Source organism: Ambystoma mexicanum, chromosome 3q, assembly GCF_040938575.1.
Source record: "Ambystoma mexicanum isolate Mex_15411 chromosome 3q, UKY_AmexF1_1, whole genome shotgun sequence".
In the NCBI taxonomy this organism is placed as follows: Eukaryota; Metazoa; Chordata; class Amphibia; order Caudata; family Ambystomatidae; genus Ambystoma; species Ambystoma mexicanum.
The window spans coordinates 793,066,492-793,093,602 of record NC_090926.1 but is presented as its reverse complement, the minus strand read 5'-3'; the positions used below and the strand labels follow the sequence as shown (position 1 = coordinate 793,093,602).

General features: G+C 51.1%; 1 protein-coding gene and 1 non-coding gene across 2 annotated transcripts in view; one reads left to right on the top strand and one right to left on the bottom strand.

Moving 5' to 3' along the window:
* TMEM104 (transmembrane protein 104) overlaps window positions 1-27,111 on the top strand; it is a 529,892-nt gene that overhangs the window by 182,423 nt on the left and 320,358 nt on the right. Inside the window, exon 3 of the mRNA XM_069654861.1 lies at window positions 22,484-22,605. Coding sequence (XP_069510962.1) covers window positions 22,484-22,605 — 122 coding nt within the window. The remainder of the gene's footprint in view (window positions 1-22,483; window positions 22,606-27,111) is intronic.
* On the bottom strand, window positions 10,966-11,037 carry TRNAG-UCC (transfer RNA glycine (anticodon UCC)). Its single transcript has one exon. It is a non-coding gene; the product is annotated as a tRNA-Gly (tRNA).

Genomic DNA, 27,111 nt, shown 5'->3' with positions numbered 1-27,111 from the left:
ACGGGGCCCGGCACCCTCAGAGGCAGGCAACATGTATACTAGGGAAGTCCCAGCCACCCCAGATAGGGGCTCTTTGGACTCAGTCCTGGCGCCGTTGGCGTCAGGCTCATAAGGGATAACAGTCCTGGCACCATCGGCGCCAGGCTCATACAAGATATGAAAGGAATAGTGTTTGGTGCAAACTTACCTGCCAGACCATGCTGCAATTTCCTTACCTGGCAGATCATTCTACAACTTCCAGATGAAAAAGGAACTACTTAACCACATGGGTGTGGCTGGTGGCAGGATACATACCTTCAGTGGAAGGATACATACCTGGGACTACTTGAAAGGCTATTTAAGCCACGCCCAGACAGCAAACCACGCTTCGTGTTGGTCTGCTCATAGCAGCTGGGCGCTCACCGTGCCTGCTCCTGCTCCAGTCCTCGACCACGCCTGCCAGCATCCTGGAAACACCCAAGGATAGAAAAGGGAAGAGGAAACAGGTGAAAACAAACCTTACCTGTTAAAGCTGCATTCTGGATTCAGCGCGCCAACGTTCCTGCAAAAAGAAATCATTTTAAATACTCACCGCGTCGCATACATCTCAGCGCACTTCTCTTACCTGCACGTGGCGCCTTCGGATCTGCGACGCCCATCCGGGTCTCCTGCAGCATTCCAGCACCTACGGGGAGACGAAGAGAAGAAAGCAAGGTGAGAAGGGGAAAATAACCAAGAAGCACTTACCCGCCAAGCTAATTCTTCTTACCTTCGGGTCGATGCCATTCCTTGGGCATTTCAGCACCCCGGCCCCTATGGGGAAAAAAGCAAACATCACATTAGTGAATGCAAGAACCGTAGCAAACGAACTATTTTAAAACTTACCTGCTTACAGGTCGGACTCAGCTTCTGCTTCGTACCGGCTCCATTTCTTCGGAATTCTCGAACTCCGGCCCCTAAGGAAAAAGAGACAGGAAAAGACAGTAGTGGGCCTACACCAAAACTCACCTGAAATCAGGTTTTCGACGGAAACCGCCCTCAGCCCGGAGTCTTCCATTACCTGCAAAAGAGAAGAGGAACAGTTTAGACTCAAGCTTGCCATAAACTTTTACGGTACTTACCGGAACAGACAAGCGAACTCGAACTTACTATCCAGTGAGGTAACTGGATCCCAACGCGCCCCTGCATCAGAAGCAGGATGGAGAGCTCGCCTTTTCAATCCCTAAGGTGAGTCTCCACAGGGAATTACAGAAGGGTTGCAAGGAGGGTGAGAAGGGGAACGGGAGATCAACGCAAAACCCGCAGAGTATTAACCCTTCCTTTTCGCTCACAGAAGGGTATTCATCCGAGCCAGACAAGCCGGATTTGGGAACCCAGCCCACTCCATCTTCAGGGTGCTGAACATCTACTTCGAAGAGGCCACTGCCGTCCAGACCACGCCCGCGCCTCCGTGGGAACCAGGTGATCGTTACACTTACAGACCCATTCTACTAGGGGTGTGGCTGCCTCTACTGCCCTGCAGAGGGGTGTTCCCATTCGTAACATTTGTGAAGCAGCCACATGGGCCTCTGTCCATACTTTTGTAAAAAACTACTCCCTGGATTCTATCCATGGGCAGGATTTAGCCTTTGGCAAGGCGTCCTCTATTCTGCAATTTAATTGGGCATTCTAAAATTCTAAATTCTTTTCCCACCTCCTTACGTTGGTACTGCTTTGGGAGTCTGCCATAGATGTGGAATACGTCGGAGGTACGAATCCCTTCGAAGAACAAGTTACTTTCTTACCTGGTAACGTTCGTTCGATGGGATGTTCCGACGACGTATTCCACATCGCTCCCTCCCTACCTGCCCCTCTAAAGAATTTCTTATGCGATTGCAGCTTTTGTTTCTGCAAGGCTTTTTGTAGTCCTACTGGCATAAGATTGGTGCCACATGTTCTGGGAAAAACTACAACTGAAGCTACGGGTGTAGTGCGTCCTACATATAACATCGGGTGACGTCAGAGGAGGTCCTCGAAGGGGCGTATCGACGCAGGACGCAGACGCCGAATATTTTCCGAAGCAGCACAGCTGTGGTGATTACCTGTCATAGATGTGGAATACGTCGTGGGAACATCCCATCGAAAGAATGTTACCAGGTAAGAAAGTAACTTGTTCTTTGAGGCTATAGAGGGGAAGAGTTGGTGTAAGGCACGCTATCTCCCCAATTGTGTCCTTGGCACAATTATAAAATATACATTTGTGCTTCCCTCATTATATGCACTTTATACGGCTATTATCCTATACAGAAACATAATCATGTCTATAGAAAATACATTGTATTATGACATTCAACTACATATGGAGAAGCCCAATCCCATATTTTTGGAACCATTTAAAGTAAAATGATGAGAAACCTACAACTTTAATGGAGAAGATCTAATTACAATCTGAATGCTTCAAAGAGAAAATTGTATGAGTGGGAGTGGAGTAAGACCCGTGATAAAAGTGATCAATGAAACTATTTAAGCACTTAGCACTAGAAAATAAGAAATACAGCATTATTCTGTCATATTTGAAAAAAGCTTCCTCCTGATTGACCGTGTAGAAGTATTTTTCTAAGATTTAGCTTTAATCTTATACCAGCTAGAACAATTGAGTGCATCATGAATATTAGTAAAAGAAACGCCTGCAGATTCAGTGCCAAAGACCTAGAAATCGAGACTCATAACTACATTATAATGAAATGTTCGGCACTGAAAATACAAAATACAGAGATGGTAAATGTTTTTAAGTTTTGTATATGAAATAGAATAGTTGAATAATTATGTATTCTGCAGAAGGATGTATACTGGAAGGAACATCGCACTTGCAATAACCATGGTAGAATTGTTAAACTTGCTCAAATTGTTTGATATCAAAAGAAACGCCCACACTTGACAGTTATCAAATAATGTGTAAATTACTTGAATTCAATGAAATGGGGAAGTGTGTATTGTTTTATTGAACTACCTAATTACTTTTTAACTTTTATATCCGGTTTGTATAAACCATTACAATACAAAAAAATACTCCCTACATAAAGAGGAAATGCAACCATAAGAGCCTGCCCCATGCAATCCTTTTTAAAGTTTAGGGTGTCAATTTGGTATCTTTTGGGTTTGTTGGATGGTTGTGTGTTGGCAGATTTGAACCCCTCTAGATAGATTGTTTCTATGTTTGATGAGATGTGCAAATTTGTTGATGATTTTGTTGGATTGTGTCCGATAGATATGTGGATGATGTGGGTGGGTTTGCAAATGCTTGCTTGCGGGTCACAGTCGAGGAGTGAATGGAGGCAAGCTGTTGGATAGTGCACGTCAGGAAGGAATTCGGGATTACTGCATGTGTCCCTCTTGTCTTTTCTGAGCAGTTGATGTGGTGAATATAATAACCTGTGGGAAAGGGTGCAGTGTGGATGTGTATAGAAGTGGACAGCGAAATGGGTCTCTGCAATGAGGCCTATACTGAGTAGATGGTGGTAAAGTTGGAATGGCCTATGAAATGGAAGACTGCGAAGCATGCATATTCCTACGTCCCGTCCCCTTTCCTCCATACTTATGGGGACATCTCTCCGTCCTGTGGGACGGGACCAGAGCACTTTTGTAAAAAGCATTAAAAAAAATGAATTCAAAAATGTGTCCTTCCTCTCTTTTTTGTGCGGGGCCTGGCACGCGGCCGTAACCCTGCCCACCTTGGCTCCGCCCCATGCATCGCACATCAGTCCTTTTCTCCGCTCGTTCGGGACTGGACGCACTTGCATCCTCGGAAGATTTTCTTCCCTTTTTTCCTCTCTGGTTTCTTCCCTTTTTTCCTCTCTGGCTCTCGCTAGCGATCGTGTACTTGTCTGTCTATGTCGTTCAAACTAGACTTTCCAGATTGTTCGTGTCACCGTCGTTTCGCGAGGGCGGATCCCCATCCTCTTTGTTTGGAGTGTTTGGGTCCGGATCACCGTTGGCACTCCTGTTTTTACTGCGACTCCCTTTCGGTCCGGGCACTTCATCGTCGGTTGGAGCGGTGGGAGGAGGTGTTCCGACAAACGCCTCCTTCACATTTTCAGGCGTTCATCGACGAGAAGAAAAAACGCCAGGTTCTTTACTTTTCAGAGCATCACAGCCGGGGGATACCTTCCCAGGTTCCTCTCGGACCGGGAGAGGCGTTGATCGCTCTGTCACCGGGGCTTGCCCTGAGGTGCCCGTTGGGCCTAATGATTGTACCAGAGTTTTCTCCGAGGGTCTCCGTAAGGGGCATGTGGATACCGGCACAAACTCAGAGGCCCCTCCTGTGGGGGCTGTTTGTAGACCTAGTTCTACTGAATCGTGGGATACCGGAGCTCGCTCTGAGGCCTCTGTCGGCTTCCCTCAAAAATAAGACCAGGGTGCGCCCCGAGGCCTTGATGGGGCTTGCTGTTACCGAACGGATGTTCGAGGCCCGTGAGGAAAAGGCTGTCACCGGACCTGGGTCCGAGGTCCCTCTTTCAGAGGCTAAAGTTACCAACATTTCTGAGAGGCCTGACAAGGCCTTACCGGTGAAGGCTGTTACTCACCGTTCCCGCTCTTGCAGCGATACCAGATCTGTTGAGGGGGCAAAGAAGGAAAGCTCTTCTATTACCGGCAGTGCCAAGATCCTTCCTGGGAAGGCTGATTTGGCGCTTGTCATGTCGCAGAAACATTCCAGGCCTCATAGTACCGGCTCTGCCGAGGTTCCTTATGTTAAGGCTAAAGTTAAGACCCCTGATCCGTCGACGGTGACCCCTGCCTCACTTCCTCACGTTCCGCAGTTCCCCTCAGGCAATGACAAAATGGCGCCCGTTCCCGCCATGACCGCGGCAGCCATTTTAGGTGCTACCCCTACAACCACGCCATCATCCTCGGGTGTAGGGCTTGGTTCCTTGGGTGAACATAGAGTCCCTTGTGTGCATCCTTATCGGCCAGTTTACGATTGGAACGCCCGGATGCCTCTTCCGCACAATGTTTCGTTGCCTGCGGGGTCAGCACCTTTGATTTATGTGGATACATTGGTGGAGGGGCCTGTGTGGTACCCTTCCCCGTTACGTACCTGGATTTGTCCACCTCGTGAGAAGTCTCCTCGGGTTCCGAGGCAGTCCCCAGAGGAGGCTTTTTTCAGTACATTTCAATCATTAATGCATATCGACCCCATGAGGGAATATTTCAAAGGGCTTTTCAGGGACATATATGTCCACCTGTGCCTCCGACTCCACCCGTTCCTCCAGTGGTTCTGCCGGCGCCTCCCTTGCCTACGGTGCCTCCCGACCCTTCCGCATTTACCCCCGTTGTCCCCTGTGGACAAGGCAGCGCCTGACACGGTTCAGCAGGATCCTGACCTGTCGGATTAAGCGCTGGGCGATCAGGACAACGAGGACCTGCCCTGCTCTATTAGAGCTTTTCATGACCGGGTACTGGACATGATGTGCTTCTTAGATGTCTCAGTGCCCGAGGCACCCGCTCCGCAAGAGGGCGTGCTTTCTGGGGCGTTCACCCTGTCGCCTTCGGAGCGTAACGGCCTGTTCTTGCAGGAGGTCGTTCTGGCCGAGGTCCGCAGGGTCTGGGAAAGGCCACACTCTGGACTTTTGTCAATAAGAAAATTGACGAGAGATGCAGGCTGCATTCTACGGAAGAGGTGGCCCTGTCGTCTTTTCCGCCCACTTCCTCCACAGTGGTGGCCGCGGCCACTTTGCAATCCAGGCCCGCAGCATCCTCTTCCACACCGGATACTCAGTTTCTGGGAAAGGAGGACAAGCTCCTTGATTCCCTTGGGAGGAAAATCTTTGCCAACTCGGCCTTGAAGCTCAGACAGGCCAACGCCACACTGGTATTAGCGGGGGGCTAATATGCGGGTGTGGAAAGGTCGGAGTTTGAGGAGTTATCCCGCTTGAGAAGCTGGAAGACTTTAAAGGGGGTCTATCCGATGCCAGGGTCTTGCCCCAGGATCTCCTGGAGGCTGCGGCTCATCACATAGACACCTCGGCTCAGGGCCTTATGCTGGGGGTTGATACCTCACGGCAGGCGTGGTTGCATGCAACTAAATTCTCAAAAGAAGTGCAGGACAAGGTGTTGGACCTTCCGTTTTATGGGAAGGAGCTCTTTCATTCTACAACAGATGTAGAGCTCACCAAGACGAAGGATAGCACTCAGACAGCTAAGTCCTTGTCAGTCCTTGTTAAGACTCCTTTCAAAACCCAGAGACCGTTGTCGCAAAGTCGACCTTCCTCTGGCTTTAGGGGCTTCCACGACAGAAAATCTCACAGAGTGGATACCCCTGTGGGGAACAACCGATGTAGGCAACAACGGACGCGGTTTTTCTCCTGCTCTTCAGCCTCCTCCTCAGGTTCAGGTGACAACGCCACCGATAAACCACCTAAATGAGGGTTTTCCGCGCTCGCACAAGACCCCGGTGGGAGGACACATTGCCTCTCATTGGGAGGCGTAGCAGACCATCACAGAAGACAGAGGAGTCTAGTCAGTCGCTCAGACGGGCTTCCGCTTACCCCTACCCCACCCCTCAACCCTCCTTTTCTGCTGTTGGGTTCGCCCTCCCTCAAAGCCGAAGTTCAGAAAGTTGTGGACCTCAGAGCTGTGGAACCCGTTCCCCTTGGGGAGCGAGGGGAGGGCTTCTACTCCCAGCTGTTTACGGTGCCCAAACCCAACCAGGCTGGCCTGCGCACCATCCTAGACCTTTCCCAGTTCAATCTTTTCCTACCCCAAGAGAAATTCAAGATGATCACGCCCAGCCAGATACGGTCCTCCTTGCAGATGGGCGATTGGCTCAGCGTGGTGGATCGTCAGGATGCGTACATGCCTTTCTCTTTGGGAGAGGAGCACTTCCAGTTTCAAGTGCTTCCTTTTAGCCTCAGCTTGGCGCTGCGTGTCTTCACGAAGATGATGTCGGTGATTGCGGCCTATCTTCGTCTCCAGGGTATGCATGTGTATCTTTATTTGGACGACTGGCTCTTACGCAGACCTTGTCTGCTGGCAGCAGAGGGCAATCTCCAGTCTCTCCTTCAGCTCCTGTTCCATCCTGGGCTGTCAGTGAACTGGCGGAAATCTTCCATGACTGTCTTGCAGGACCTGATTTTCCTGGGTTTTCGCTGGAACACGATCAACTGCAGAGTGTACCTGACCGGGGACAGAATGGCAGATCTGTTAGCCACGTGTTAGATCTTTGTGCAGTCGGAGAGCATGTCGGCCTGGTGGTTCCAGAGGCTTCTGGGCCTCGTGTGTGCTGGCTCTTCCTCTTGCTCGTCTCAAGTTGAGACAGACCCAGATGGCTCTTCGGAGTTCTTGGCGTCAGGCTGTGGACCCGGATTCCAAGCTGATAATGATTCCGGCTTCCATGAGAGTGGACCTGGAATGGTGGTCATCTCTCAGCAACCTGTCGGTGGGTGCAGTGTTTCAGGACCCAGCTCCTACGGTGACTATTACGACGGACTCCTCCCTCCTGGCATGGGGTGCAATGTTAGATCTTCTACAGGTCTCGGACCTCTGGTCACCTCAGGACAAGCTCCTTCACATAAATCATCTGGAGCTTCTGGCGATCATCCTAGCGCTTAGGGCGTTCAGACCGATCATTGCCAGCAAGGTGGTCCGCATACGCACGGACAATGTGGTGTCGATGTATTACATCAACAAGCAAGGTGGAACGAAGTTTCCCCCCCTCGTGAACCTGTCCATCCAGATTTGGGAGTGGGCTGCTTGCAGTGCACATCCCGGGCCAGCTGAATGTCACAGCGGATGCCCTCAGCCGGCGGACAGTGATCGGCTACGAGTGGGAGTTGAAGGCGGAGGTCCTCTCATGGATCTTCTTGCGTTGGGGCACACCAGAGGTGGATCTCTTCGCTACGGCGGTGAAGAAGAAGCTTCCTCGGTATGCCTCCAGAGGGGGGCTGGGAGCCTCCTCTCTGGGGGATGCTCTCGAGATTCCATGGCACATTATGCCTTCCCGCCTCTGCCTCTAGTACATCGGGCAATTTGCAAGCTGAAGAACTCTGTGAACTGCTCCCTTCTACTCAAAAACCCCCCTGGTGGCCGGCCAGGTTTTGGTTCTCAGAACTTCAACACCTGTCGGTGTATCCGCCGATCAGGTTACCAGTGACCCCCGATCTTCTTCATCAAGGGGAACAGCAGATGTGGCACCCCTCTCCACAATCGCTCAGCTTGGCGGCATGGTGCCTGAGTTCAGGTCTTTAGAGCATCTTAACTACGGATAACATGCTTATTATCCAGGCAGCCAGGAAACCCTCGACCAGATCCCCATACAGGAGTAAATGGCTCAGGTTCTGTCATTGGTGTTTGGAAAAGCAGTTGGACCCAAGGGTGGCTACGATTGGCACTGTACTGTCCTTCGTGTCCTCCCTAGCAGAGTCGGGTGTTCACGTTCTGTCATGCAGAACTTACCTTCCAGCGGTCTATGCTTATTTTTCTACAGACCAATGTTCCTATTCTCTGAGTAACCCAGTGGTTAAGCGGCATTTTGCAGGCTCGGCACGCCTCTACCCTCCAGTTCGTAGTCTGCACCCGCCGTGGGACCTAAATGTAGTCCTGACGGCGCTGTGCAATAAGCCTTTTGAACCAATAGCCACGGTGGACCTCAAGTATCTATCCTGGAAAGTGTCCTCTCTGGTCGCTGTTACGTCAGCGAGGCGGGCGAGTGAGCTCCAGGCCTTATTAGTGGAGCATCCCTTCTTGGTCTTTCACAAGGACAAGGTAGTCCTACGGACAAACCCTGCCTTTCTACCGAAGGTGGTAACTGAATTCCATCTGAATCAGTCGATCTCCCTGACGGTCTTTTTCTGAACCGTACCTCGGAGGCGGAAAGGGTTCTGCACTGTCTTGATGTCAGACGGGCTCTTAAGTTCTACCTTGACAGGACTTCAGAGCTTAGGAGTTCTTCTCAACTTTTTGTGACTTTCGGTAACCCTCAGGGTAAGCAGGCGTCTAAGGCGACTATTTCTCGGTGGATCGCCGCCTGCATTAGAGTTTTTCACCGTCCAAGGGCTGAAACCTCCTAAAGGTATTCATGCACACCTGGTGCAGGGTAAGGCAGCTGCGGTTGCTTTTCAGAAATATGTCCCCTGGGAGTCCATCGCTAGGGCACCTACTTGGGCCTCTCCATCCGCTTTTTGTAAGCATTATTGTCTTGACATGAGCTCGAGAGCTGTGGTCAGGCTGTGCTGAAGAACCTTTTTCAATAAGGGGTATTTCCATCCACCCGTAGTTCCATTTAGGAGTGCTTGGAATCTCCCATAAGTATGGAGGAAAGGGGACGGGACGTAGGAGTATAACCAGGTTACTCACCGTAGTGACCACCTTACTTCTAGTCCATAGTCCCTTTCCTCCATACGCCCGCCCGCCGTCCCCTCTAATAAGGTTCCTCTGTTATTGCTAATAGGTCTCTGACCTGGCGATAGAAAAGGACTGATGGGCTATGCGCGGGGCGGAGCCAAGGTGGGCGGGGTTACCTGCAATAGTGTGACTCTAAAGTGAGCCTGCTAAAGGTCGAAATGGTAAAATAGTTAAAGGAGCAAAAGTAGACACAAAGTTGTAATGTAAGCATAAGATTTACGATAACTGTAAGAAAGTGAGAAAAGCCAACAATCATGGTAAAGAGTTAAGTAGGGAAAGGGTTGTGGGGAAAGGGGGTTGGGCATGATGGGGTTCTCTAACACTGTATTGGAGGGATGTGAGTAGTCACATGTGAACACCAATGAGGGAAGTTGCATGATGCCCACTGTTGGCAGCCTACCAGCTGCTGTAGGCTTGGTGTTTATAAACTTAATTCAGGCACTTGTAAATGAAGGTGGGCAGGTCATGTGTTCCCTGGTGTCTGCTGAGCGTGAGCAGAGGTGCTTAGCCTGTGGAAGATCTTCATCAAGGAGGAGTAGGGAAAAAGAAGTATTGAGTGGTTGCTAGTTTTTACTATTCATTACATTTTCACCTTGTCAATATTCTGAATGCATCTATGTCGGAGCTATACATTTTTCTTGGCAATCGCCATGAAAAGGCTCCCTCATGAAGTTTTAAATCAGTCATTCCAGGCCTCGGAAGGAAATGCTGTCTCACGCCATACACGATTTGTCAACGTTGACAGTGTGCAGGCTAATTGAGGTTTCATGCATATTGGCAACAACCTCCAAATTTGTAAGCATCCCTCATCCATGTGATTACCAAAGAGGTTTGTCGCTGGTCATTTGGAAGATTGTCAATATCTTTTACCCCTCCCACTTTGTTTATCTTTTATACTACAGGTTTTGAATTCTGTCAACCATCCGGGCGGAACACTACTATCTGGCTTGGGTGGTAATGTTTTTGAATCCATCATGAAGAGCATGTCTCAGTGATTCAGTAAATGAGACATGTTGCGGGTGCTTTTGAGTATACAACTATAGGCAGAATTGTGTGCTTGGAGATCCAAGCAGAAAATTGCCAAATGATCAGACCCATTAACCGGCATAGGTTCAAAGAACACCCGCCCCCCCCCCCCCCCCCCACATAAAAACCCATATTTTTTTTTAATGACAGCAATGTAAATTACCACAATAATTCATTGTAATAATGTTGTGTCTGTGTCTGTCTGCCTCACCTGGAGAGGGATACTTCGTGTACAACGGCATGATGATGGTACCCATAGGTACTGGCATAAGGGAAGGAAACCACAGGTAAACGCATATTACAATGGTCTTCAGGTTGGCCTTCGTCCTGAAGGCCTGCACCATACATATGTCCTGTGCACTACAGCTAAGGGAGGGGGGGAAGCTGAACTCCAGTTGTTTGTCTACAGCAGACCAGAGTTACAGAGACAGCATAAGGGGAACCTGTCTCACAGTTGCTGACGCGAACAGGGGAAACTTGGCCCAATTCATACACACAACACCACGATTGTTTCACATTGATATGATATGGCATTTGTAACACGCCTATACACAAGTGTTTCAAGGCGCGAGAAATGTGTGCTGCGTTGGCCGGGAATCGAACCCGGGTCAACTGCTTGGAAGGCAGCTATGCTCACCACTATACCACCAACGCTTGCATGCCCATTTGCCAGCGGGCATGGGAACGGGGAGGTGGATTGGAGTCCTATGCCTCGGAGAACCAATCAGACGGTAAATTCTGACGTCCCTCGGAAGTAACTAGCCCTTACAGGGTACATACCCAAGCTTATGAAGGTCGCTATCTTGCAAGTACTGTGTGAATGTCTCCCTTCCCACTAGTTCATGGTGTCTCATGTTCCGTTCGCTGTGGTGCTGATCAGTGGCAGGCTAATAAAGAACTAGTGAAGTGTGGTTTATTTCCTTGAGCGTGGAGCAGAAGAGGGTCTGAGACTGATTACACTGTGGTGAATGGAGTGAGTAGATCTGACCGTGACAATGTTTAGAGACTGCTTGCATTTTGGATAAAATGGTTAACATTTTGACCTGCAGGAAGGGCGGGTGGGGAGGGGCAGATGTTAAAATGGGAATGCGGGAGAGGGAGTTGTGAGGAAGGATCGGGTTGAATGATTCCATGGGTGGACTGTCTCTCTAAATGATTCTGGAAATTAGTAAGACTAATGGGGAGGAGAAAGAGATTAATGTTGCGCAAGGTATTCAACAGCGTGATCATTCTCTTGGGTGGAAGCAACATGTCAAATCGCAGTGGTTGAGGGCACAGATCAAAACCAGGTGAGGTTCAGAGACTGCCCTATTGCATAGGTCTATTAATTCATATGAGTGTAAGCACTTGGACTTCAGGATTATGGGAGGATTTTTGGGGTTACTTTTTTCTAACCCAATTAGTCCACTAAACCGTTTGCTGACATTTTGATATCCTAGAATTCTTTTTCTGTCTGCTTGAATTCTGCTGTAGTCACTCTGGCGTTGCAGCTCTATGGTGTGCTGCCGTAAGTAGTCTATATGGCAACCTCTGCTTCTTGAGCTGAGTTTCCCCATATAGATAGTGTGTTTGAGAGTAGAGTGGGGGTGGGTTTACATTGGGCTACCCCACCCTATAGCCATTTTACTATAGCCTATTGCCCCTATTTAGTAATTTGACTACCAATGCATTAAAAAAAATCCTTCGCCCAGCCATTGTTTTGTGGTCGGTCTTTGTTTGCATGGCTCTCGTGAAATTAGCAAAATGGCTATTCTGCCTATGCAGGTTGTTTCAGAGTCCACAAAAGCACAGTTGTGTTACTGCTATCTGGTTTAGGCTGGATGGGTGTCTCATAGACCTCTCAATCCACATCTTTGTGGGTGTAACCGTGTGAAGGGATTTTGGCTGCCCAATCCTGATTGGATTGCCGCAAAACATTGAAGGTTGTACTGCTGTGGGTTGGTGTGCTTGGCTAACACCCTTCTCATTTGTGTGCATAGCTAGGGAGACCCCCTGCCATTCTAGAGATTGGTTTGTTGAAACTTAACATTGGAAGAACAACAGAGATTGGACCACTCTGAAGATTATGCTTGATGCGGCTGTTGTGCTGGCTGTGATGCTCATGCTGAGTCACTGTCACTCTGTGCTGGGACAACTTCCTTTCCTTCCTCCCAGCCTCCTGTTTATAGGGACGCTGTGCCGGCAGCTTGGATGCCTCCTGAATCCTCACTGAACATGAGGTAAGACCGTGAGCGGTTTGGCTGATAGCGGAGTGGCTTGCTGTTACTAAACCAAACTAAGTGTTATGTTGCGGGATCTCCCGACACTACTCCCTACAGTTTTTTTTTAAAAATAATTTTTATTGATTTTTAACAACATAAACAACCAAACATAGGTACAACAATATGACCTAATCATCACCCCCACCAACTCCCCCCCAAACCCCCGAGCTTACTCCACTACATCATCTCACATCGTGTCCTCTACAGGTGTGCACCTTCTTGTGCCTGATGATGAGTCCTCTCCCCCTGAGCCAGTCCAAGCAGACTGCTCTCTACAGTTTCTCTTCATTGTGGGACTGTCTTGCTGCAGGTGTTGAGTTCTTTGGTCAACCTGAGCTGCCTTTGATGGCCTTAAAGCGCCACCTCTAGCCTCTCTGTTGCGGCGCTGTGCCTTCCTCTTCATTTGCTTCCTTGAATATTTTCTCCTTGTCTTGGATTCTGTGGTTAGGATCCTGCCACCTCGTGGAACTTGCCAACAGAACCAGTCTGGTCTGGAATGTGCATTTAGCCAGACCCACTAGCGACACTCAAGGTGGCTGCTGCACCCTTTCTTCCTGGGCTTTCCTTGCAGGATCATTGATGTTTACCTGGGTCTTCTAGCAACCACCCTGAAGCTGGGCCTCCTGAAGCTGGGCCTCCTTTTTATTTTTCTTTGCAGGCTCTCTCGGTTGTGTTCTTCTTAACCCCTTAAGTGCCAGGCTATTATTTAAGTCCATGTAAAAAGGACGAGGGCCCTGTGACCGCAACAGTTTACTTCAATGGGCTGGTGGTCTGCCCTGCACAATCCCATCCTGGGCCTTTGGTTATCCAACCTGTGACTGGATCTCTTCTGGAGCTTGTGCGTGGCTCTTAACTGAATGTGCAATGGGTCATTGCTGGGAGCCTTTACTTTTCTCCCACCCACCTCAGATATAACCCCTTGTCAAAACATTATATAACTGTGGGCAATCGCATAAAATAGCACACCATCTCATTTTAATACTTGGTCTCTTGCTTACTCCAATGAAAGAGCTCTTATTTAATTCGAAGAATCAATGTATAAAATGTATTGGAAGAAAAAACGAATCTTCTGTTTTACAGAAGGCTTAAACTCCCACAGAAGGTGTAATGTTTATTGCGTTTTCCAGCAGGACGCTGGGGCGGTCCCACCCACTCTTGTGTAGCTGAAGTGTTTCGAGGGGATTGGGTCCTCCGACGTATTCCATATCTATGACAGTAATCACCACAGCTGTGCTGCTTCGGAAACTTTTTCGGCGTCTGCGTCCTGCGTCGATGACGTCGATGCGCCGCCGTCGAGGACCTCCTCCGACGTCCGACGTCATCCGATGTGATAAGTAGGACGCACGACGCCAGTAGCCTCAGTTCCGTTTTTTCCGCGAACGTGTTGCTTCGTGTTTCTCGGTTCTAGCCTCGACTCTTTGGAGTTCTGTTCTTTCTGGTTCTTCGAGCCTGTTCGTTTGTGAATATTCCTTCGCAGCGATGTCTTCCACTTCGTCTTCAACCCCGCGTCCGGGCTTCAAGAAGTGCGGGGTGTGTGGGTCCAAGATGTCGGTGACTGACTCGCACGACGCCTGCCTCTGGTGCCTCGGGGAGGCCCACGACACGGATGACTGTGTCGACTGCCTGTCGCTCACTTCCAAGGCCTTACGCGAACGTAAGAAGAAATTGTCGGTAGGTCGGGTGTCCAAGCCCCGGAAGTCGAAGTCGGCGGGGCTTTCGACGGATGATTCGAGGGGTGACTCTCCGCGTCATCGTCGGAGGTCTCGTCGGTCTTCTTCTAGGAGTCGGTCTCGCCACTCCTCTGCCTCTTCGAGGCGTTCTCGGAAGCGCCGTCACCGGTCGCCTTCCAGGTCCTCTTCCGAGGACTCTGCCCGGCACGTCGGTTATCCCACCAGCCGTGCGACGCCGGAGGAATGGGCTTCCTTCGGGAAGAAAATGTTGGCGATTCTTGAGTCGCAGGGTACTCAACCGTCCGCGCCCCCGAGTGGGGTCGGCCGTGTGAGGTCGAGAGACGCCGCTCGCAAGAGTGGTCGGCACGAGTCACGGGAGAGGTCCCGTTCGGACAAGGAGGCTCGTTCTCGCCGTACCCGTTCCAGGTCCCGGTCCTCGACGCGATCGAGACCGTGTGCACCTGTGATGTCTTCGAGGAAGACATCGACGTCTGAGGCGTCGAGGGCGTCGACAGGCTTTCTCGAGGCTCCGGCTCCGAGGAAGTCGTCGAAGCCGTCGACGTTCAGGTCGTCGAGGGACACGCTCGGGGCTCCGGCTTCGAGGGCTGTGTCGACGCCGCCGATATTGGAGGCGCTGCATCTGACGTCGACGCCGATTTCCTCGACGTCGACGCCGATCCTCTCGGCGCCGTTGCCGGTTTTCTCGACGGCGGCGCCGATTCGCTCGACGCCATCGACGCCTTTCGTGTCGGAGGTGCCCCGTGTCTCGGGTGTACCCCCTAGGAAGGCTCTGGCTAAGAGCAGGCACTCTCAGGTGCCTTTCCACCTCTTGGATTATATTTCGGAGGCGGATGAGGATTCGGTTGGCCTGGTTCCTGATCAGGTGCCGGATGACATTGTCTCGGGCCATAGTCAATTTGACGATTTGAGGCAGTCGCTGCATGATGCTAGTGGTCTGGACACCTCTCCGGAGGTGGAATTTGGTCGGCCTGAGCCTGGCTCCCATGCCGATTCCTCATACCGGCGCCTTATGGCTAGGGTGTCTGAGTATCTGGGATGGTCTGCTCCCCCAGGGGAGTTTGTGCAGGATGATCTGACGGACATCCTTGATGTTGGTCCCCCATCTGACCCGGTTCTGCCATTCCATATGGCTTTACAGCGTAGGGTGGCGGCGGCTTGGACTGCTCCGGAGAGTCTCCCGGCAGTGGGCAGATCCTTGTCGCGGAAATACCGTCCAGCCAGTGGCGACCCCTGCTACTTGACCAGGCACCCCACTCCGGAAAGTTTGGTGGTGCAGGCGGCCACGGCCCCGGCAAAGCAGGCGTCGTACCCTACCATCCCTCCTGATAGGGACGACAAACGTTTTGATGGCTGGGCGAAGAAGGTGTTTTCTTCTGGTGGTATGGCGCTTCAGGCGGCCAACTCCATTTGTGCCTTGTCACGTTTCACGCACACTCTGTGGAACTGTGTTGCGTTAGCGGCTGAACATATTCCCGAAGGGGACGAACGGGTTGGTTTCCTTGCTTTGGTCCAGGATGGTAAGGATGCCATGTGTGAGTCCGTTCAGTCGGGTTTGGACTTAGCTGAATGCGTCAGTAGGTCCATGGCGGCGAGCACCGTGATACGCAGGTTTGCGTGGTTGCGGAAGTCGGGGTTTGCTCCTGATGTGCAGTCCCGGCTCCTCAACATGCCCTTTGATGGTGAACATCTTTTTGGCAGCAAGGCTGACGAGAGCCTTGAGAGGTTGCAGACCTCAAAAGCTGCAGCGAAGTCGTTGGGCGCTGCAGTTCGCCAACCTCCGCCTTTTCGTCCTAGGGGACAGCAGTGGAGGGGTGGCTCCTTTCGCTATTACTCGTCCTTTGGTAGAGCGAGAGGAGCTGGCAGTCAAAGGGGCCAACGCAGGGGTACCAGAGGTGGACGACAGGGTACCCGTGGTGCCAAGGCCGCTCGGGCAGTTGCCTCTTTGCCCTCAGGTAACGCCGCAGCCGCTCCTACTCAGTCATGAGGCCTTGTCCCATGGTTCGCCGGTTGGGGGAAGGCTGGCGCAGCATCTTGTAGAGTGGCGTGCCATTACTTCGGATGTGTGGGTTCTGGAGATCATAACCCACGGCTACTGTCTTCCCTTTCGGCACAGGCCTCGCGACAATCCACCGGGGAACCTCTCTTTGAAGTGTCCGGATCCGCTCCTTGCGCAGGAAATTCAAGCCCTGCTGGAGAAAGGCGCCATAGAACTGGTGCCTGTAGCGGAGAGGAACAAGGGATGGTATTCCCCTTATTTTTTGATTTCCAAGAAAGACGGGGGATTGAGACCCATCATGGACTTGCGCGGTTTGAACAAACTCCTCAGGAAGGACAAGTTCAAGATGGTTACTCTCTCTCAAGCATCCCAAGCACAAGAAGTACCTGAGGTTCGCGGTTGGCGACTCGCACTTTCAGTTTCGGGTCCTGCCGTTCGGTTTGACCTCCGCCCCGAGGGTTTTCACCAAGCTCATGGTGGTGGTGGCAGCGCATCTCAGGCAAGGGGGGATTCACGTCTACCCCTACCTGGACGATTGGTTGATCAGGGGGAGCTCTCCCGAGCAGGTCCTGGATCATCTGTCCGTCGCCTGCCACTCCCTTCACAGGCTGGGCTTCTCCCTCAATTTAAAGAAGTCCCATTTGACGCCAACGCAGAGGCTCCAGTACATCGGAGCAGTGCTCGACACTTCCCTGGGGCAGTGTTTTCCTCCCCAGGTGAGGGCTATTCACATTCAGCAGATGGTGCGCAAGTTTCAGCATGCCCAGACGCTCCCAGCGTTCGAGTTCTTGAGGTTGCTCGGCCTCATGGCATCCTGCATTCTTCTGGTGCCAGAGGCTCGCCTGCGAATGAGATCTTTGCAGTGGGCACTCAAGATGCAATGGTCGCAGTCCTCCGGCAGGATGTCGGACCCGATTCAGGTGCCGCCCTCGGTCGCCCGGGACCTTCTGTGGTGGGCCGTCGAAGGCAACTTGATGAAGGGGGCTCCGTTTTGGCTTCCCTGGCCGGAGGTGACGATCGTGTCGGATGCATCCCTCACGGGATGGGGAGCTCATGCCAACGGGCTGACAGTCAGCGGTCGTTGGTCTCCGTCGGAGTCCAGACTCCATATCAATCTGTTGGAGCTGAGGGCCGTCAGGCTAGCCCTGAAGGCTTTTCTGCCGACTGTGCGAGGGAAGAGTGTCCTGATCCTGACGGACAACACGGTGGCCATGCACTACCTCAACAAAAAGGGGGGGGCAGGGTCACTTCCTCTGTGCAGGGAGGCGATGCAGCTCGAGTTCTGGGCCATCCAGCAGGAAGTTTCGATCTCGGCAGTTCATCTGGCCGGAGTCGAGAACGTGACGGCGGACGCTCTGAGCAGGCAGAGCACGATCTCTCACGAGTGGGAGTTGGCTCAGGAGATTCTCCTGGAGATCTTCGCCCTTTGGGGGACCCCTCAAGTGGATCTCTTTGCCTCCAGTGTCAACCGGAAGTGCGAAAGGTTTTGCTCGCGGGAATTTCCTCCAAAAGGAGCCTTAGGAGACGCGTTCGTGGTGGAGTGGTCGTTCCCGCTGCTGTACGCGTTTCCTCCGGTCCCCGTCATCCCGCAAGTGCTGCGGAGGTTACGGAAGTTCGGTTCCCGGATGATCCTCATTGCTCCGGCGTGGGCTCGGAGGACGTGGTACCCTGACCTTCTCGACTTGTCCATCTGCCCTCCACGTCGTCTTCCCTACCGAGACGATCTGCTCTCACGGGAGGGGGGTCAGGTTCTCCATCCAGAGGTCGGATCCCTCAACCTTCACGCTTGGCTTCTGAAAGGTTGAGGTTTAAGGATTGGGACCTCCCTGAAGACGTGATGGAGGTGTTGCTTTCGGCCCGAAGGCCCGCAACTAAGTCTCTGTACCGTTGCCGTTGGCGTAAGTTCTGCGACTGGTGCAGAGTTCAGAATGTGGATCCTTTTGCATGTGACATCCCCATGGTTCTGTCCTTTTTGCTTTCTTTGGCCCACAGGGGCTTGCAAGTGGGTACCGTTAAGGGTTACCTGGCGGCGCTGTCCATCTTTAAGCGCTCATCTGAAGAATGTTCTTACTTTAAAATCCCTTTAATTTCACAGTTTCTGAAAGGGCTCACTAATGTGTTCCCTCCGTCGCCTTTCCTGGTGCCCGGTTGGGATTTGAACCTTGTTCTTAGGTTTCTTATGGGTGCTCCGTTTGAGCCGTTACATTCTTGCCCTTTGAGGCTGTTGACTTTGAAAACTGTGTTTTTAGTTGCGGTTACTTCCGCTCGCAGAGTGAGTGAGTTACAGGCACTTTCTGTTAAGCCACCCTTCACTGTATTTCACAAGGACAGGGTTGTCCTTCGAGTTCGTCCTTCTTTTCTTCCGAAGGTAGTGACGGAATTTCATTTGGCCCAGAAGATTGTTCTTCCGGCATTCTATCCTCCTCCGCATCCTGGTAAGGAAGAGGAGAGGCTCCATAGGCTTGATCCTAGGAGAGCTTTGAGCTTTTATGTTTCTCGCATGTCCCGGGTCAGAGTGGACGATCAACTCTTTATTGGTTACGCTGGTAAGCGCTTGGGGCAAGCTGTGACGAAACAGACTTTGTCCCGCTGGATTATTTTGGCCATCTCGGAGTGTTACCGCTTGGCGGGCAAGGACCCTCCGGCTGGCTTGCGGGCCCATTCTACCAGGGGCTTGGCTGCATCTACTGCCCTGCAGAGGGGTGTTCCTATTCGCAACATCTGTGATGCTGCCACCTGGGCTTCAGTGCATACATTTGTGCGGCATTATTCCCTCGATTCCATCAGAGGGCAGGATCTGGCCTTTGGCAAGGCGGTCCTTTGCTCTGCTATTTGATTGGCTATTCTAAATTTTGTTTCTAAATTCTTTCCCTCCTCCTTGATTTGGTACTGCTTTGGGAGTCTGTCATAGATATGGAATACGTCGGAGGACCCAATCCCCTCGAAGAACAAGTTACTTTCTTACCTGGTAACGTTCTTTCGATGGGATGGTCCGACGACGTATTCCATATCGCTCCCGCCCTGCCTTCCCCGCTGCAGAATTTCTGTTGCGTTTGCAGCTTACGTTCCGCAAGGCTTTGTGTCGGACTGGCAGTTGACTATTGTCACACGTTCTGGGGGAAAAAACTACAACTGAGGCTACTGGCGTCGTGCGTCCTACTTATCACATCGGATGACGTCGGACGTCGGAGGAGGTCCTCGACGGCGGCGCATCGACGTCATCGACGCAGGACGCAGACGCCGAAAAAGTTTCCGAAGCAGCACAGCTGTGGTGATTACTGTCATAGATATGGAATACGTCGTCGGACCATCCCATCGAAAGAACGTTACCAGGTAAGAAAGTAACTTGTTCTTTCCACCCTAGCCCAGACGTCTTTGGTGCCGGGTTAAAATATAGAGCTCATTAACCCCTGCTGTCTGTCCTCTACTAGCTGTCGGTCTAGAGCCTAAAGTTAATCTCCTTCTCTATTAAAGCTTTTCTCCTGCACTTTCTAAGCTGGTCCTGCACTATAAACATTGTTGGGGCTGAATAACTTATAAGTCTGTACCTTTCAGACACTCTGTCCCAATTCTCTCCTTCCTCTCAAACCCTGATGCTCCTCTCCCTGTTTCTGCTACCCTCCTCTTGCTTTTCTCCTCCATCCAACTACCCACCTCCTGCTTCTTCCTACTGCTTCCTCCTCTTTCCCACCAATGTGTCTCTACATCTAGAACTTGCTCTGACCCTGTGATATCACCTCCTATTCTCTTTCCTGCCACTGCCCCACCACACTACTGCTCTCTACTCGACACTACGTCTCTCTACTCCACACTACTGCTCTCTTCCACACTCCTACTACCACTTCACCTCACCTTCTCAATCTCCTTTCACTCTCACAACATTTTCCAATCATCATCTACACTTCGTCTAATGCTCACTTGCCTTGCATGCGCTCTCGCGAACCAATACCACACCTGCTCCAACAAATGATTGACATGGGTCCAAAACGTGGCCCATTAGTCTCTGGAATGTTGCTGGAGCCCTATGAAGAGAATACAGTCAACTGAAAAGGCCCTTTGGATTGGAGAAGGCTATCCTGGGTATTGCTTCTTCCTATAGGGGTAACCTGCTAGTATCCCTTTGTCAGATTTAGAGTGTACATTTATTTTGCCATCCCCAGAGTATATCAACCTAGGCATCAGATCAGCATTGAACCCGGAGATTTTGTTGAGCCTCTAAAATCAATACACAATCTCACACTTTTTCGCTCACACTCTACATTCTCTCTCTAACACACTCACACACCTTGCATGCACACGAACGAGACAAGTACCACTTGCTCTCACCAACTAATACCTGCCCTTTTCTCTAAATCGCATCCACACTCCAGTCCACCATCCTTCCTCCTGATGGTCTTAGTCTGCCAGCTCCTCCTCTGACCGCACCCGAACATGCCACGGCTTCCTATTTTCTATTGCCCCTTGTCCTCCCGTTGGATTGCTGGCCCTAAGCCAAACTGGTTCTATCTTCCTCTACCAGTAGGTGTTAAAATCATTGGTGCCACACTGTAACAATAGTGGCCTGTGCTGCTGAGTGTCTCAGTTTGTGTTGGGGTCGTATTTCGGCAATCTTTATGGTAGGTACAAAATAAGTTTGATGGTTTTGTTGAGTTTGGCGCAGTTGTTAGTGAGCCATGTGCCCAGTGCTGGGGACCAGTATGTGGTGTGCCTGGCAGGTGCATAGGTTATCCGTCCTTCATTCACTGGCTTTCACCCAGCTGTATCTGGGACTTGGATGACCGGAAACATCTAGTGTGAAGCGCTAGTGGATGGCTAACCTGGGGGTGATCTTCTCAGAGGTTTGGGGTGATGCAAGTTGGTACAGGTCATAAAAACAGGCACTTGGGTAGGGGACAGGAATTTGGGTCCCCTCAACTGCCACCGTCCCTCTCTGGGGGTAGGATGGGTTCTGGCTTCCACTGTCTTAGACTGCACAACTCAGGCTGAGAGGGGGGTTCCTATTCCTTTGTGACGGTCAGATTACAGCTTGTTGTGATGGATTGCAAAAAAGGTTAAATACAACCCACGTAAGGCATTTTGTGGTTAAAGTAAGTGATATGCATGCAGATGTTGCTGTCCTGGGCTATGCTCGAGCATTGCAGAAAATAAACATACGTTCTTGAATGGCTCCTTATCAGTTAATGGGTATTAAATTTCATCAAAGTTGCTTCAAATGAAAGGAATCTGGAAAGGTAAGTGCAGCTTTGATTCAGTACTTCAATGGTAGATGGCACTCTGCTTTGTGCTGGCTGTATTGGTTTTGCGAGCCAGCTGTAATAAGTTATTACATGAACAATGTGGATGTCATCTGCTTATAACAGGTGAGTTGTCACTGCTAGACTGTAATAAGAAGGTTATTTATAGCCTTTTATATTGATCTTGCAGACTACCATGAACATTTGACACCTGAATATTCAAAGTGTCGGAGTCTTGAGCCCTCTGTCTATTTAGGTGCTACAAAGACACCATTTATTACGTTTTCAGTAGGAAATGTGCCGTTAGATGTGATTGTGTTCTCCTCTAAACTCAGTTTAGATTATTTTGAAATCCAGGGCCATATGATTGGTTATGTATTGAACCTCCCTTTTACCTTCTCCCTTTAAATAACATCACTTTGAAAGCAGTAAGTGTTATGGTGATTGAATAGCCAAACTAGAGCATTTTGATTGAACAGGAACATTCACACTTTCAAACATCTTTCCAAGATAAGGTTCTGTCAATCATTCATTAATTGGTCTTGGAGTTGGGAGTGACCATTTTGTATTTTCTGTGAATGGTTTATGCTTACTCTGGTACTGTACCTTCTGAAAATGTACTTTGCCATTGGCATTATTAGTTTCCAAATTACAGTACTCAGTATGCGTGATGAACTAAGTCTAGATTACAATCGTGTCCTCTTTCCTTTTGAGTGGTTAGTCTACCCATTTTCTCTATGCGCAGCATCTGCAATATACCAACTATTTCCTCTCTGTTTGCTGTCCAGCACATGCTCATTTTAAATTTATGTAGATTTCCTTCTGAAATGAATGAGCCAAGTGTTCTCTTAATGGAGATTTCTCCCTTTGAGTTTGTTTTTATAATTCTTAATCTGGGTTTCACTCTTCTAATTCTAGGTTGGCCTTGTGTACATGTTCAACCTGATCGTGGGAACAGGTGCCCTTACGATGCCAAAGGCCTTCGCCATGGCTGGTTGGCTTGTGAGCCTCATTCTCATCATGCTGCTGGGATTCATGAGGTAAATGTGCTGTCTGAGGGTCTGTCTTTCGTTTCTCTGCCTCTTCCCCATCTGCTTCCCTTTTTTCATTATCCCTTCTGTGTTTTTATACTCGTGCTGCTCTTCTATTTTTCTTTGCCTACTTCTCTCATTCTGCCCCTCCTGTAGCTCTCTTCTCCTCTTTGCTCCTCCATGCCAGCTGCTCTTATTTTGCTCTGCCTCCTTCCCTCTTGTGAATCTTCTTGTTTATGCCCTTATCTACATCCTATCCTGAGACTCCTCTGAGACCCTTTTCTATGATTTCTGTGCTCCACCTCTTTTCATTCTACTGCCCTTTCTTGGATTTCCATTGCCTGCCTCCTCCCTCTTGCAACCCCTCTGTGTTCTTACTTCTCTGCTTGTTTCTCCAGCATTGGATCTTTTACAGATTCACATTCTGTGAATATTTCCTGTCGTCAGGCTGGGAAACCTCAGTAACTTTAATATAGCGGTTTTCCTATGGAAAACGTCTACACTGCGTGTCCTATCGACATCTTTATGGGTGCTTTAGGCTGCACCAATAGGACATCCAGTATAAATGGCGCCACCCCAGAGGCTTCCCTTCAGATTTCAACCGTCTCCAAACTGTTGGGATCACCTCGTGTTCTCTCTTGAGAATTTGCTCTTCGTCTTTTCTACGCAGCCTTCGCTGTTAGTGTGCTTCCAGGCCCCATCATGTCATCTGTGGGCCCGAAGCAGTTGTTATTTCGGCTGTGTGAGGCCTGCAGCCTCAAGAACATTTATGAAGGGGACGGCCATGCGGACTGTCTGTACTGCCTGTAACCCCAATCACTCCGTGGAGAACTGTGACATTTGTCATGGGTTCTCCCAGAAGAAGCTCAAAGACCGTAACTCGGTGGAACTATCGCGCACGTCCTCAGCATCGGACAAGGATAAGTCATGATCGCATTCGTCGTCCTCGTCGACTAAGAAGTCGTCTTCGAAGGACCGGCATCATTCATCTTCCGGCCATGATTCTTCCAGACACCACTCCAGCTCCGCGTCCAAGTGGCGCTGTTCGCCGGCGATAGCCAGGCCACCGGCTGGGCCCACGAAGGTCCCCCCCCCCCCTATCGACGACCGCTTTGCTGCCTGCAATCTCTTTAGTCGACCATGCTGGCGACGACCCTGTCTATGTCCTTGCTGACAACCACGATGTCAACGACTGCCTCGTTGACGGCCGCTTCAACCGGAATGGAACTACTGAAGTCCTCCGCTCAGCTGGTGGCCGATGGAGGTCCTTTGCCTTCATGGGGGAGTGCCATGGCAGTCTGGGACCGGCTTTGCGCCTTTGCTCCCGATGGAGATGCTCCAGCAAGACCCCTCAACCTACGACTTTGCCTCGAGTCCAGAGGAGGAGGGTCATCAGTTTCTCAAACCTTTGTGTTGGCCCTGCAGCCGGCGGTTCCATCGACTTTGGGCAGCCTGGGGGCTGTCCCGCCTCAGTATTTGTTGGTCAATCTGCACTCCTTGCTCTTAATGCAAGTGCTGACTATGGTGCAGTCGCTCCTGGGACAGTTGGATGTCTGGCTCCCGGTAGCCCAAGTCCCGGTGGGGCCCTTTTGGCAGGATTTGCCAGCCGTTCCCTGCAGAAGGATGTTTTGGGTGCCCCTCACCAGTGTCAACCACAAAAGTCTCCCCTGGGTTGGCCTCCTGTACCATCGCCTAGGGGGGTTCACCCCTCCTCGTAGGGATCAGGAAGAAGGGGAGCTGGTGGAATCTGAACCCAGTAGCATTCCACAAGACATGCTCTCGATTGTCTCGTCGTCGCCCAGGCAGGCGGATGCCTGGGATACGGACCCAGAGGTGGATTCCCCCACCTGAGCAGCCCGGCGCAGCTTTCTCCGCCGGATGATGTGGAAGCCTTTCATGCCATGATGGCAAAGGCTTGCCATGAGTTTGGCCTCACTCTGCAAGAGGAGAGGAAAGACTGTTTTTTTTTTTTTGTTTGATCATATGGGGAAGCGGCGTAAGGCGGTCTTCTCTATCCCCATCTTGAACCACGTGTGGTCGGAAGGGCTTTGCCCGATTCGCTCTCTGTTCACGGAGCCTGCTGTCAAGGGCTCCTTAGAGAAAGTTCAAGGGGCCAGAATCAACGACAATGTGCCTCACGTCGAAGCCCATTCTGGAGTCGGTGGTGTCAGCGGCTGCCAGTAGGAAAGCGCATAGCCAGCACAAGTGTGCTACTCCCCCGGACAATGAGGGCCGTAAGCTGGATGCTTTTGGCAAGAAGGTGCTGGCAGTGGGGGCTAACGACAGTCGAGGTGGCCAACTCGTTGGCGATCATGGCGCGCTGCGACAAAGATGTGGCACAGATTGGCTATGCTGCTGGACCATCTGCCTGAGCAACAATGGAAGGAGGCGATGCTTCTGGTTCATGAGGGGGAGGAAGCCTCCAGCCATGGCATTAATATTGCTGTGGACCTGGCAGAATCCGGGCTTAAAAAGATTCATAATGGGGTTGTCCTCAGGCGGGTGGCCTGGCTGCGCTGTACAGATTTTTAACCTGAGGTGCAGCACAAGGTGATGGGCATGCCTTGCGAGGGAGAGCAGCTGTTTGGGGAGAAGATTGACGAGGCACTGAAAAACATGTAGGAGATCTGATACAGCAAGGTCCCTGGCGACTCGGCAGGGTGGGCGTTCGTTTCGCCCGTTTCGGTGAACCTCCGGGAACGGCAGGTTTTCAGGATCTCTCGACAGGACTACGGTCGCTCCAGCTATTCCTCCCAGGGTTTCCGACGATCTTTCCAGTCAGCTCAGCGGAACAAGGACTATCAAAGTCGGCCAAAGAGGGGTCTGTCCTCCGCTAATCAGGCCGGCAGTCCAAGCCGCAACAAGGACTGCCATATGGGCAGTCAACTTGGAGGGAGAGTGACGCATCTTGTCGACGAGTGACGTTTGATTACAACAGACTGATGGGTGCTGGATGGAGTCCAATACGGCCACTTGTTGGAGTTCCTGCGTCCACAACTCTCTATTCCACCGGTGAAGGTATCACAGCCGCATCTACAGGTCTTGTGGCAGGAGGTGCGTCTGATGTTGCAGAAGGGGGCTATAGAGAAGGTCCCGGCGTCGTAGAGCATAAAAGGAACCTACTCCCGTATTTTTGTCATCAAAAACAGAATGGAAAATGGCGCCCCATTCTGGACTTGCGGCCACTGAACAAAAATGTGAAACACCAAAAGTTCAGGATGCTAACGTTGCAAGACGTCATACGAACGGTACAGCTGGGGGAATTTTTGGCGGCGTCAGACCACGAAGATGCTTATTTTCACATCCCAATACACCCCAAACATCGCACGTTTCTATGGTTCGTGGTCACCGATGAGAATTACCAATTTCGGGTTCGCCCCTTTGGCCTCAAGTCGGCACCCATAACGTTCACCAAGTGCCTGGCTCTGGTGGTGGCTTACCCCCGCAGGGAGGGACACCATGTTTATCCGTACCTGGAAGACTGGTTGGTCAGGGGGGCGAGTCGTCAGCGGAAGTCAGTCTCTCCAAGTAGCTATGCTCCTGTTACAGCGTCTGGGCTTTGCGGTCAACTTCGGCAAATCTTGTCTGACGCCCTCCATGGACTTTGTTTTTCTAGGAGCATAGTTTCATACACAGCTCCATCTGGTGAATCCATCGGTCGAAAGAATAGAGAAACTGTTTTCCATGGCAGGCTCCTTTGGGCCGGGATCATCAATCACAGTCCGCGTATACATGTCTCTTCTCAGCACCATGGCGTCCTGCATCCCACTCATCCCGAATTGTCGGCTTTTCATGCGGCCAGTGCAGGAGTTTCTCGCCTCCAGATGATCACACGTCCTCGGTTCCTGGTCTGACAAGCTTCTCACCTCCCGGGCTCTGGCAGACGCCCTGCAGTGGTGGACTCGCTCCGACAACATAGTGAGGGGTATGTCCCTGGTAGAACCAGATTTTCAGTACATGATCGTGACGGACGCTTCCCAGGTGGGTTGGGGGGCGCACTTCGACCAGTTTCGGGTGCAAGGCCTGTGGGCCCTCCAGGAGGCTTCATTGCACATCAACATTCTGGAGTTGAAGGTAGTGCACTGGGTACTGAAGTCTTTTTTGCCCCTCATTCAGGGCTCCGTGGTACAGATTCTGACAGACAACACCACCACAATGTTTTATTTGCGCAAACAGGGAGGCACGCATTCACAGCCCCTGTCACGGGAGGCTCAAGTGGTCTGGCACTGGGCCCTTGCACACAAGGTTCGGCTCGTGGCTTACTATTTGCCAGGGGTTCAAAATGTTCAGGCGGGTGCTCTCAACAGAGAAACCGCTCAGATACATGAATGTCAGCTGAAGGACACTCAGGTGGCGTGGATATTCAAGAAATGGGGGAATACCCCTCTGGACTTATTTGTCAGTCCAGAAAAAAAGCAGTGCCCTCTCTTTGCCAGCAGGGTGGCTCATCCGGACTCGAAGGGGGGCGCGTTCTCATTCTCATGGATGGGCCTGTTCGCGTACGCGTTCCTTCCA